This window comes from Nanorana parkeri, unplaced genomic scaffold, assembly GCF_000935625.1.
Source record: "Nanorana parkeri isolate BGI_ZX_2015 unplaced genomic scaffold, ASM93562v1 scaffold220, whole genome shotgun sequence".
In the NCBI taxonomy this organism is placed as follows: Eukaryota; Metazoa; Chordata; class Amphibia; order Anura; family Dicroglossidae; genus Nanorana; species Nanorana parkeri.
This window is the reverse complement of record NW_017306488.1, coordinates 648,560-662,015: the sequence shown is the minus strand read 5'-3', so window position 1 is coordinate 662,015 and position 13,456 is coordinate 648,560. Positions and strand designations below refer to the sequence as shown.

The 13,456-nt window shown below is 41.8% G+C and overlaps 1 protein-coding gene across 1 annotated transcript in view; it reads right to left on the bottom strand.

Moving 5' to 3' along the window:
• Nucleotides 1–10,291: 10,291 nt before the first annotated feature.
• RCC1 (regulator of chromosome condensation 1) overlaps nucleotides 10,292–13,456 on the bottom strand; it is a 23,742-nt gene continuing 20,577 nt past the window's right edge. The window contains 3 exon segments of the mRNA XM_018555986.1: nucleotides 10,292–10,876; nucleotides 11,093–11,244; nucleotides 11,361–11,480. Of these exon segments, the coding sequence (XP_018411488.1) occupies nucleotides 10,706–10,876; nucleotides 11,093–11,244; nucleotides 11,361–11,480 (443 nt within the window). The 3' untranslated portion in view covers nucleotides 10,292–10,705.

Genomic DNA, 13,456 nt, shown 5'->3' with positions numbered 1-13,456 from the left:
AAACAGAAAACCACTAAAAATAAAAATATGCACTCTACCCCACGACTCCCAACAAGTGAGTTTGATGCTGTAGATGACATTTGTGCTTTTTGGGTGAGTGTAAAATGCTCCAGCAAGCTTGCACAATATTATTCTGAATGTTTGCAGTTATAAACCTGCACAAGCGTTGTGGTGCATCAATTCCCACCTGCTTAAACATGACTCGATACGTATCATAGTGCCACACTATTTAAAGCAGATTAATGCATTTTACCTGTGTGTCTCGATGTCAATGTGGAAAAAAGCTTATGGTATTTTTTTTTTTTTACCTAGCACATGATTATATTGGAATAAGCTTTTCTTACTAATATCTTTCCATCTATATGAATTTTGGGGTGCCTTACAGCATTTACAACCCCCCCCCCCCCCCCCCTAAAGACTGACTTAATATGCATACCATATCCTTAAAGGTTTGGTGTGGATTTTGAGAGGGACCCCATGCTTTATTTACAAACAAAACAAAGCCATCCAGAGAAAGTCACACGGCAATAGTTTTCTTTTTCTTTCAAATGTTACCTTAGCAGAAGTACATTGTACAGATGTGCCACTTCCAGTGCAGGTTTAGGGCATCCCCCAATCATGTTATTTAAAGGAATTGTGTATTTTTAATGTTGCCCTTTAGACCTGCTCCATGCTAAATTGTATTTTTTTGGCCCTATGTTCCCCATGGCAGTGCCCAGCTACTCATGCCCTTTTAAAAAAAACAACTTTTAAAGTTCTTTATTGATTTTTTTAAGGAAAACAAAGTACGTAACAATCAGCAATACACAAGTATAAATCAGAGAACAGTAGAAAAATCGATCAACATCAAATAACAATAATCCAGGAATGACAGCCCTCAACCTCCACAATATTGTTTAAAAAAAATAAAATAAAAATATGCCGAGATAATAGGCAAAGTTACTGAGGCCTCAAGCACCAAGCGGACTAATCAGAGCCAGAGATAGTGAGGTCAAAGGTTGGTAAAAAGCTGATTGAAGAACCAGTGCAGAAAAGAAAAGTGAAAAAGGAAAAAAGAAAAGGGGGGGAAAAAAGAAGGTTCCGAGGTTGCCGCCCCCCCCCTAGAATGCAATCAAAGGTACATTAAGAAACATCCCGCAATCCTACATAAGTCATCCATGGGTCCCAGACATCCGCAAATTGTTTGTGTTTATCCTGCAATATGCATGCCAGTTTTTCATGAGTTTACGCTCCAAGACAGTTTACGCTTGAAATATGCGTAGGACACCTTGGCCATCTTCCAGGCTTTGGCAATAGATATTTTAGCAGCTATAAAAATAAAAGTAATCAATTTATCAGAGGTTTTCATCACCGAGGGGATAGAGTGGTTAAGAAGTGCATAACGCCGTTCCCTAGGGACCCGCACCCCTGTCACTCGATAAATCAATGCAAATATTCTGTTCCAGAATGGGCAAAGGCGAGGACAGAGCTACCAACTGTAATACATGGTACCCGGGTCTGAGCAGCCTCGAAAACGTAACGGGGAAGCATCCAGAAAAATGATCGCCAGCCTAGAAGGGACAAGGTGCCAGCACATAAAAACCTTGACGTTTGCCTAGGTCACAGAAGCGTTAAGCAGACCACGGGAAATTCTCGAGCAGCAACGATACCAGGGGTCCAAGGGGAGGGACAAGAACATATCTCACTCCCAAACTAACATGTAAGGAAATTTTGTGGGGTGATCTAGGAGAAGTGAGTAGATCAGGGAAATCCCGTCCCGTGGGTCACTAGGATCCCAAAATCACCTCTCATAAGGGGTGAGAGCCAAGGTGGTGTCCCGCTCTGAGCCAAGAGAAGATAAAAAAAAAAAATGATGAATTTGCCGGACGCGGAACATCTCCATTGGGGGCAAGTGCAGCCTGCCTTTACAATACAGTAGAGTTAGAGGTCTGTCTTCCTTGAAAGTGTCCTATATGGTAAAGGCCTTCATCAAGCCACCATTTAAAACCAAGCGAATGCAGTCGGGGGGTAAAAACTGGGTTATTAAAAAGAGGAGCTGGGGGCACATGAGAGGAAGCTAAAGCAGAACTCCTTTGCAACCTGTCCCACAAAGCTAAAGAATGAGATAACGTCAGGGCCAACACTAAAAGGCCTAAGTTTAAGGGCCATCCATGTCAACGAATCCACGGGTAATCCAGAACCCGTTAGATTCCATAAGCACCCAATCAGGAACTTCCTTTTGTGATTAAATAGTGGAAAGTTGAGTAAGATGTGCCGCTTGATAATACAGCCAAAGGTTAGGAACCCCCAAGCCATTGAGCAAGGATTTATTGAGCCTCCAAGAAAACGATTTGCCAGAGTCACCCATGGCGGCAGCCGAAAGAACCACCATGGAATGATCCAACCAAACCACATCTCTGATTTTTGCCGGTATCAACAGGGGCAGTAGAGTAGGTAATACAAAAATATGGTCAATTCTGGCATATGTATTGTGGGGTGTTGAAAAATGAGTAAAGTCCCTAGCCGATGCATTGAGGTCCCTCCAAGCATCCACCAGGGAATAAACCAGACAAGAACTCTAAAGGATGAAAGAGTTAAGTCCATACCCATCCGAAATCAACAAATGTTGATATATAAATGGATGTAGGCAGCGGGGAAAACCCCAGGCACTAGATCAAACCGGGCCACACAACTAGTATCGGTGGGCACCTCCACCCCCCGTTACAAAAGAGAATATAAGGACCGGCCCCATAATATGGGGCATGGAGGTTCCAATATAGTGAAGAGTATTATCGGGATCAAAAAATGCCATAGGCAACACGTAGGCAAATGCTCATAAATTTAAGCTTGTGTAATGTCAAACCATAACAGCAGAACATCTCAGCAGAGAATCATCAGGAAACAAGAGATCGATCAGCTAAACGACTGTATCATCTGTATGATCAAGGTGGACGGACAGATGAGGTAGATCGACGCTGGGAAGGCATCCATGTGGATGAAAGAAGACGGCACAAAGTCCCCCAGGGGGCTGTGGAGAAGCGGATGAAGGAGAAGGATCTTTGGAGACAATCCCTTTTGGGAACGCCTTTTTTGGGGCGTTAAATTGCCTAATGCAACACACCTTAACGTGCGGCATAATGTGCAAGTACTAACGCAGCAGTGTCAGTGGGCCCTTAAGAAGTTGACTTCTAACAGCGTAGACATCTGCTGTGCTTACATTAGAAGGCTGACAGCCTGACAAAATTCAGTTGTAATGGGAAAAGCGCTAACATTTATATGCCTCTGTTGTAAACTTTAAAACCAAATTTCGCTGCAATGCCTATAGCTTAAGAGGTGAATGAGTTGCCTTGTTTTAAATGCTTTTACATTCCATTCAGAATAAGTAATTACTTAATGTGCATAGTCTGAACACGGGTTAACTTTAAGCTACTGGTCCTTAGAAGGTTAAACATACACTTTCTAAAATGTGAGCCAATAAAGATGCTAAGGAGAAAATTGTTAAGCTAAACACTCTCCTATTTTAGAGTGATAATTCTGTCAATTGTGCATCTATGTTGCCACCCTGTCAGATGAGCTTCTACTGAAAACTATAAGTGGCTGTTTCAACACACAGTGTATGGGCATTGTCCTCTGTTGTCACCATCAGGAAACCTACTAAAAAGGTGAAAACAGTATTTTATTTAAGAAATAAAAAAAAAAGGCTATCAATATAAATATGCATACACCATGGTTTAGCCAACCAGATGTTATCCAGTAAGAGTTTACTTTACTTTAACATACTAACTTGACTTACAGTATGTATATTATGACTCCATATAGCCCCAGAGAAACGTGTGTGCCCAATGTATTCTGAAGCACAATAACTGAAGAATCGTATGAATGGCACCATGTACCACAAAATATTAGTGTATACCTATACATGTTCATAACTGATTTATACATGTGAAGCGCCATTTACAGAATGCATTGTACACATCTATTTTATGTATACCTTGCTTTACAACGAGGATATGCAACATTCATATATATTAAAAAAAAACCATAACATAACTAAGATTGCATGATTTTTGCTTAACTTTGCTGTCCTCTGGTGGTGTACTGAAACATTTAAACATGATGATTTTTCAATTTAGGCCTCATGCACTCTACGTTTGCCAGTGCAGTGCTTAGCAATCTAACTAAAGCATTAGTTTAATACCTTTGTGAAGATTCACTAATCTCTAATCATGCCCTAACATTATTTTATCATTTTAATTGGTATACCCTTTAAGTATTGTATGCTCCTTCTTTGAAAAACTGTATTTTACCCATGCACTAAAATTTTCATTCTATCATTTGTATGATTTTAATTAGTATTTCATTAAAAACTGTATGTCAACACATTCAGTAGGTATAGGCAGTTTATGTTTTACGTACATCTACAGCGGACTTCCCGGCCTGCCAAACCCCCTACTGGTCATTGAGGCGGGCCGTTAGAGTCCCGGCGGCAAAAGTCGCCGGGAGTCTGTTTAAACAGCCCCGATGCTGGCGACGTACACTGTACGTCGTCAGTCACGAAGGGGTTAAAGTAAAGTGTATCATTACTAACTGGTAATAGCATTTATGGAACAGGCCTCTCTGAGAGATAGTTTCCCCTACATATCAAGTTAGTTTATAATCTTTAAAGTAAAACTGTGCTTTGCTCTTCAGCTTCAAATTAGCTCTACGAAGCATATACTTAAGCTGCCCACACACCTTACAATTTACCTGCAGATTTTCTGTGGTCAGATGGGAAACAGATTCCTCCATCTACACTTAACTGTGTGGATGGAGTAATCTCCACCTGGGCCAATCTGTTGCACTTTTTACATCTGACCACAGAAAATTTGCAGATAAATTGTAAGGTGTATGGGCACCTTTACCTGGATGTTGCACTCCTTTCACTGTCAAGGAAAGTCTATGGACACTGTGCGTGAAAGCACTGATTGACCCAGTGGGTCACATGTAAGTGCTTAGTATTTTCTCAGCTCGCAATGCTGAATGGAGTGTTGGGCTAATGAAGTAGATGTAAGTATCTTTGCCCTGAATGACCAAAACACAAGTTTTTTTAAACTCTTAAGATGTGTGATGGTCTGGTCAACCTGACCTTCACATAACATTTAGAAGTTTAGCGCAATAACATAATAATTTTTATTATAGCTCATAAAAGTTTACATCAGGAACATGTTAAATGATCACTGGAGAACCACAATGTTTTGGAGCACTTTATCAAGTGCATTCAGTCTCCTACCTATTAGGCAACAGGAAGCATAAATAGGTTATAAAACCTTTTCACCCCAGCTAAACTCAATGTTCATACAGGATCGCTTCATACATAAATAGACCAGATACAGTACCTATAAAAAAAAAATATCTATCCCCTTGGAAATGTTCATCTTTTATTAATAGATCATTAAGTTGCAGAGGATTTACACTGATCAACAGAAAGACTGTTTTAAAATGCTTTTTTTCCATTGTAATTCAAATCACTTTGCAGAAGTAAAGTGATTTGAATTACAATGAAAAAATAAACACAAACCGATTGAAAGGGGTGTATACCCTCGTGGCGCCTAAATGAGTCATTGCAGGACCCGGGGATACGCTCAGAGATAGAGAATACAATCCGCTCTTACTTCTCCGAGAACTCCTCGGCATCTATGGAAACTTCAGTGGTTTGGGTGGCGCACAAATGCGTCGTCAGGGGCGTCTTGATCCGGCACGGTGCCCACGGGAAAGGGGTGTATACCACTATTTACTATCTGGTGTTCCATTTCCATACACTGCACTTTTAGCAACAATTACAGCTCTGAGTCTGAGGATAGGTCTCAATCAACTTTGCACATCTGGACACGGCAATATTTCCTTATCCCTCATTGCAAAACTTCTCCAGCTCTGTCAGGTTCCATGAGGATAGTGAGCAAACAACCATTTTTAATTCCAGACACGAATTCGTGATTGGATTTACATCTGGACTGAATTGGCTATTCCAGAACTTTCAAAGCTGTTTTTGCGTAGTTTTGGCTTTATGTTTGGAGTTATTGTTTTACTGTATTTTGCTGAAATCATCTTACCCTCTACCATGATAAGCCTTTCAGGGCCTGCTGCAGAGAAACATCCCCACACCATGATGCTGCCACCACCATGCATCAGGGTGGGGATGGTGCATTTATGATGATGTGCAGTGTCAGGCATTTGTAAAACAAGCTGTTTGGTTTGAGGGACCAGTTTTGGTCTCACCAGACCATAGCTCTTTCCTCCAGCTGACTTCAGACTCTCTTCATACTATACAACCTTTTCAGCTACCTTCTGAGTTTTCTTTTTTTTACCACTGTCCCCTAAAGCCACAACTAAGCAGCAAGCCCTATTTTACTTGCTCTGGAACGCATCTAAAACACATGCAAACACCCTGGAACACACTGAAAGCCCATTTTAAACGGGCGGGCCGGCATCCATAGACGTATTACGGCGTGGAAGTGGTTAAGATCAGAAAAAAAAAAACCTACAATCCGACCCCAGTGTCAGGCTGAGTTTCCGGTGGAGAAAATTTAGACTCAGGACTACTAAAAAAAAATCCATAGAAAAAATTAAGAAAGCTAGCAATTTGAGTGATGAAAATGTACACACATATACATTACTGCCTCTACATTATCACAATAAATGCTATTCACTTACAAACGGAGGAAATGGGCTTTAAGGTTTCTCCTGGGGAGGAGACACTCTGGCTTGAGCAGTGTCTAGGACTAGCCCCAAATGGAACCAACTCATTGCTTGTACGAACACCGATTCCTGAAGGTTTAGGATGTATCTGAATCTCTGCAAAGTCTAGAAAGGCTTACATAGTGAGCCAGAACCTGTGCCAACTCTTCCCTCAGCAGGACGTTGTCTAGATTTACCACAATGGGAAAGCCCCGAGAACCCAGCAAGGCTAGTACTGAGGGCAGCACCTTGGTGAATATTTGAAGTGAAGAATATAGGCACAGTTAAAAACAAACTGCAGAGGACCCACAACAAAACAGAAATTGCTGGTAAGAATGGTACATGTCCTTGATGTGTTTGTACCCAGGGGAATGGTCCCTGCATCTAGATGTTTTCCTGGACCTGTCCATAGAGGTCAGAAAGTCTCCATGACAGAGGGAGTCTATGACAGACCTGGTGGATTCCTTGTAGAATTTCTGGGCCTGAATGAAGACATTTAGGGCCTTGAAATACATAATTTGGGGCAGGCAGCTGTCACCTTTATGTTTCAGAACTTTGAACAGGTTTGGATGCCTATTTTGCAGGTTTCATACTCCTGTTCATGCCTTTGAAAATGTCCATGTTGCAATAATTGTTTTCTGAAAATGTTCTCAACCGGGGACACCCCCTGCTCGCTGTCTCTACACACCCATCTAGGCTGCCTGCCCGATCGTATCCCCCATCTCTACCACACATCTCCATGCCACAGAGGCACTGGAGTTCACATTTTCAGCCTCTGAATCGCCGCCGCACCGAGGGAAGCCTGCTCTCTCCGTATTACACAGAGCACAACTGACAGGATCGGATCCACGCTGACACCACACCGGTTCTCTTCACTGACAAGAAACCGTACTAACACTGTAGCTGGCTACGGTTTACTCCCCCAGTACAGGTATTCCTCACTTAACGATCGAGTTCCATTTCTACGAATTGTCATTAAGTGAGGAACTCTATACAGTACTGTATAGCGTTGCAGATGTACAGTACCGAACAGTGTACTGTACATCAGGCAATTAAAATACTTACCGGGACACCCGGTGAAGATCGGAGGACATCACTTCCGCCGGCGACACGTCGCACTGACGCACAAGGTCGGAGGTCAATTGGCGGTCCGTCGTAAGTGCGAGTGGTCGCAAAGCAGGTGAGTCGGTAACAGAGGAATGTCTATTACCAGAAGAGGACTTCAGCAAGTTTTCTGCCTGTACCTTATCACCATCCGAGGAAGTGCCCAGCGGGATCCGACTCTGTGCCACATGAGTCCTGGAACTGATGCCCCTAAGAACCGATAGAGATTCTACAGGGGAAGATGTGGGTGCACACTTGAGGCCTATGCAGTTAGAATAAGCACCAGTGCTATTTGGCCCATAAAATCCTGCATGACTGCAGTGAAATCCTCCCTGTATAAAAGTAAGAGGCAGCCACATTCAACGGAGCTGGGGAACATTCCGAAGATGGCAGACTCTAGCAGAGGACTAAATTCCAGGCACCTGGTACAGTGGAACTGGCCCCCCTTGTCTAGAATCAGGTATGTTGTATGACAAGACAGACCGTAATAGAGTTCAGGGTGTGAGACAAGGGGGTTGATTTACTAACCTTATAAACACACCACGAATGTGTATACTCCTCTGCATTGTGTTCCCTCCCAGCATGATCTATGGGTGGAATTTAAACACCTTTGTAATGTGTACACACCCAGCAGGTGTGTTGTGCAAAGCCCTGAATGAATTCCAAGGTGATGTTGGGTAAATTAGCTCTATGTTGTGTTGCTTGCGTTGATGAATGCAAGGAATGTAAATGCATGAGCTAACCATTTTTGTCTAAACTGTGAAGCAGCATTATATATGCATCATGTGCATGATTTTTCCATATATTGCATTAGTGGAAATATGCTTTTAGAGACTTTTCGGTTGATAAATACATTTTGCTGTGTGAAAATCACACACACCTGGTGTGTGTGTGTGTGTTTAGGTTAGTAAATCACCCCCAAGGCCTCAGGCACTTCTGAATCCAGTTGCATGGAAGGTGTAGGGTCAGAAAGCCAAAAGTTGCTCTCGGAAGAAGAAGAGATCGAGGATTAGGGTTCCATGTGGCTCTTCCAAGCAGAAACAGTGGGAAGGCGTGTCCTCAAGGCTGATTGGCAGGAAAGATTACGTGCATGAGACACTCGACCATGAAGGTGACATCAGCATTCAGTCCCTCAGCATTAATTCCTACTGTGTTGAAACAGATGGAAAGCAGAAACATTTAAGGCACTCAGTAGTGCCAAAAAAGAGGAAGTTCCCAGTGCTCAACCCAAATGGCCTACTCGCTGTGTTTTTAGAGACAGAGCAAGCACTGAGGCGATGCCATGGCTCTTGCCTGGAAAGCACTTTTTACGGCTAACATTTAACGAGTACACAAAAATCAGGAAAGCGCCACAAGCCTGAAGGTCACATTCCTGGATAGCCCTACCCATCCAGTACAGGTATGGTACTCTAAAGTTAGGCTGAGGAGAGGCAAAATCCAGATAGCTGTTATGTAGAGACCAGCTTAAGCAGCAATGAAGTCAGTAATTTGAAAGGGAATTGGAAAAATAAAAAGTTAATACAAACATGGTTCGACTTTGCCCCATCAGACCTGAAGAAAAGCCACCATAACTCCGAGAATAGCAAATAACTGGAGGCGTGCTGGGAGTAGCAGTTATGCTGGACTGGCCAACAGTTTGACAGTGTCAAATTCCCCTGTAGGATACCCCAACTGTATGCGTTTTTCTTATATAGTCCATTGAGAGACACAGGAAGTCTCAAACTGCTGCAGGTAAAAAAGGTAGTTAGTGAGACTGGCCCTGGTAGGAATGCGTGAGACCAGGGCTTAGCAGCACGCTTTGACACTACCCTGATCATCAAACCTTTGCCTGTCAGAATGGCCCAGCATTCAGCCATAACCAGAGGGTTTAGGGGTTTTTAATCCAATGTCATTGCTCATCTATGTATTCAGCATTACCCCTTAGGTTTTTCAGTAACAACTGTGCACAGAACAGAAGAGGCCAGTACACTTTATGAAAAAGATTTATTCCAAAGTTTTTTTTAAAAAGAGGTTTTGCATCTCTGTCAAGCAAATGAATCATACTTTTAAACAGCAAAGGAAAACAACCTAGAGTCAAACACACCCATGCCTTTGACAATCACCGAGTATTAAAAAAATAAAGCTATTTAGCATGTCCAACAAAACCCAGAGACATAGGAGCAGGGCAAACATTTTGCTCTCCAACCTGATTTAATGAGTAGTAATGACAAAGATGAATCATGGTCACAGAAAGGGGAAACAGTGTTAAAAATGCATGGGAAAATAGTAACTCTAAACGGAGACAGAGGGCAAAAAGATGATTGATGGTATAGATGCTGGGGTCACATCAGACATAGACACTTAATGGGCTAAGAGAAAGAGCTGTGTGGAAATTGCAGTAACCCAACCAATCTGATTGGCAGCTGTTGACTGAAGGACACTGTGTATCACAGCTCTTTGCAAAGCTATACAAAATTATACCAATACAGCTATATCCACATGAGCAATTTTTTTCTTTTTGGAACACTACCAGTTTTCATAAAAACGCTACAAGTGGTTACAGTGTTTTACAGTTAGTAAAAGTATGGAAACAGGTGTGTATGTTTCATGCTAGAGGATTAAAAAAAACAAAAAAATTAAAAAGAAAAATGATAAAAAAAAACACAGGCATACATTCTGGTGCGTTCTCTCCAAAGTCTGAGGAAGATATGAAAACTGGTGTTTCTGAAGTGTGAAAAATGCAGGCTAGGAAAAAAAACTCCCATGTGGACAAGCCCAGACACAGTAGAAGCTGATGTCAGGTAAGGCAGCCTCCCACAAAGAGGATTTTGCTAATATGAGGTCAATTAAAAGTTCACAGGGGGCCTGGTTGGAGAAAAAGAGGCTTAGAAGCGGTCCCCATTTAGCCAATTGCCAAATCCTGAGCCAGTCAACTGCGATCCTTCACCAATAGGACAGTATGTTGGCCTCCACTGGACACAGACAACACGTCTCTGTTCTCAAGCTGCTTTCCCGTCATCTTGCAAGGACTCCAAATATCATCCTCTTCACCTGTACCAAGCTGCTGGTTAGTTCCCATACCCCAGGAGAAGACATGGCCTTCAAAAAAAAAAAAAAAAGGGTAAAATTGTATAGGAACTGTTACACAGGCATGCAGTTTACATACTGAGGAATAACATCTAAAAAAGGGGCTGAACATGCTAAAAGGCAAAAACAGACAAGAGGGCACCAGCTCCAGTTTCCAATCTGAAGGGAAATTAACTGGAAGAAAGAATATATTATACATTTATTTAAAAAAAAAAAAAAAGTACTCCCCATCCCGAGATACTGCATAACTGACAGAAGCTCCACACGCCACAGAAGCAATTTTAGGGAGACCGGGTATCAGTGTAGGTTCACTCATCTCTTCAGAGTTTTCTCCAAGGCCCAGTCGCCCATACTCCGCACGCCCCAAACTGTATGCATGTCCTACAAATTATACTAGCAGTGTTAAATTAAAGCATGGAAGGTATTCAATATATTTACAGGTTTTAGAAAGGTTTAAGACAACAAAAAAAAAAAAACCCCACACACCACCCACTTGCCTTCAGAGTCTTGGCACACAGTATGATGTTGTCCACCGGAAAATGCCACCCAGGACTTAGTAGAATTTTTGAAAGAGGTCAAGTTTTTGGGTGCAAAGCATGCACTGGTAGTCTTGGTGCCTGCAGCAAAAGAATTACACATAATAATCACAGCATAATCTATGTACAAGAAGAGATGTAAACTTTCTCCTGGTTTAGCCTCCCTGGAGGTCTGATTATCTCAGTTATTTTTCTCTTTTTTTTTACTTTTGAATTTCCCGCCGGTTACACCCTCCTGCGACGCGGGTGCTCACAAGGGAAGGAACCCGGAAGACGAATGCCGGCATCGACCGGAGGACACAGTGGGGCTCGAAGGGACAAGGTAAGTGACGGCAGTGTAATCCCGAGTGTGGCTCGGGGTTACCGCCAGGAAGGTTAAGGCCTGATGCCAGCTAAAACCCACCCTCTGCCTCATTACTGCTGTCTGTGTCCTTATTGGAGATTGTCCCCCTGAAGTCCTGTCTCCGTGACACCAGGACAAGACCACAATGGAAAAAAAAGCTGACATTTCACGCAGCATAAAATGCTTTTGTTGCAAGAGGCAGAAAGAGCAACAAAACCATTTTCACTCCGAGATGTGTGTGGGGGAGGAGATTCCATCTCGTGATGCTGTCCTGGAAGACGTTAATGGGAAATTCCTTACTTTCTGTCCTTGTGACACCATGAGCATAAATCTCTCCAAAAGGAATACAAAACAGCAACATATACCGGATAGAAATTCTAACTCTTTCACTCTTATCCAAAACAAAAAAAAAAACAGTAGCAGATGTTCCTATAAAGTAGTAATTTAGCTCTCCTGCTGTATTAGAAGCTGCTCCAGCTGAACATGTGAAAAGAAAAAATCAGCCATTGAAGTGTCTCCAGAAACTGACATTTATGGAAGTGACAATTTCTTATGTCCCCTTTTGCACTTGGTGGTCCTTCCCACCAAACCCTACATCAATACAGGACACGGTAGTGACATGGGGTCAGTAGGAAGAACCCGAGTAAAGTGGAAACAAAGATTAACAATCACAGAAGGATTGGTTTGTAAAGAAACGTCAGCAGGCACTTTCTTTAAAAAAAAATCATAGTGGTGGTTGGCAGTGTGGGCAGCAAGAGAGGTATTTACTTTTTTCTTTGCAGAAAGATTTGTTAATCTGGACTCCACTTTTGCTACACAGATTAGGCAACAACACAAACAGCCTAAAATTAATTTGTTCAGAGAATGATCAAGATGGCCAGGGGTGGTCAGAATAAGGGCCACAGTATTACTCCTTTCTGGCCTGGGCCATATAAAACAAAAGAACAGAGCATACATAGCACTTGTGTCAGAAAGCTGTTACATCATGCCAAAACAGAGGATAAGTGTCTGAAGTGCATACAATGAAAACAATTGTAACTTCACTCCAAACAGCCCACATATAGCAGTACAACAAGGGGGCCTAAATTAACCTTTATTAAAATCCATTTCTGTTAGACATTTATATTAACTGTACTGTCATGTCACATTACCCTTTAAAAATAAAATAAAAAATAATAATAGTTTTGGAAAGCATGTTCAGCATCCACAAATGCATAGATTAAAAAACACACACTCTCAAAATCAACAAAAGTTATAAATATTGGCACAAAATAGAATTAAAACATGCTAAAATGTAATTGAGGAAATATAGCTCAAAGAGGCCAAACCAATACACAGCAAACCCCCCATCCTTAGCAGAAAAACATAACTGCGTGAGATGGAGGGTAAGGATAACAGAAAAATAAAACCACAATATTGGAATATACCCATATTACAACTGTCAAGGAATTGTGTTCCCAAACTCTTCCTTTGCATGTCCCAACCTATGGTGACTTGCTACCACTGTAAAAATGCAGACTTCATTCTTGGTACATGCTCAGTTGCAGATGCCAGGAGTTTACTCGAGTTCCACCAGAACAAGTCACAGAGTGATCCTGTTTTTTTAATTTTTTTTTAGCATTAATATACACTTCCATTTTTACATAAGAAAAGAAATCCATTTTTTCCAAAGAATGACAAACATGAGCTCCCAAAAAAAAAAAAAAAAAAAAAA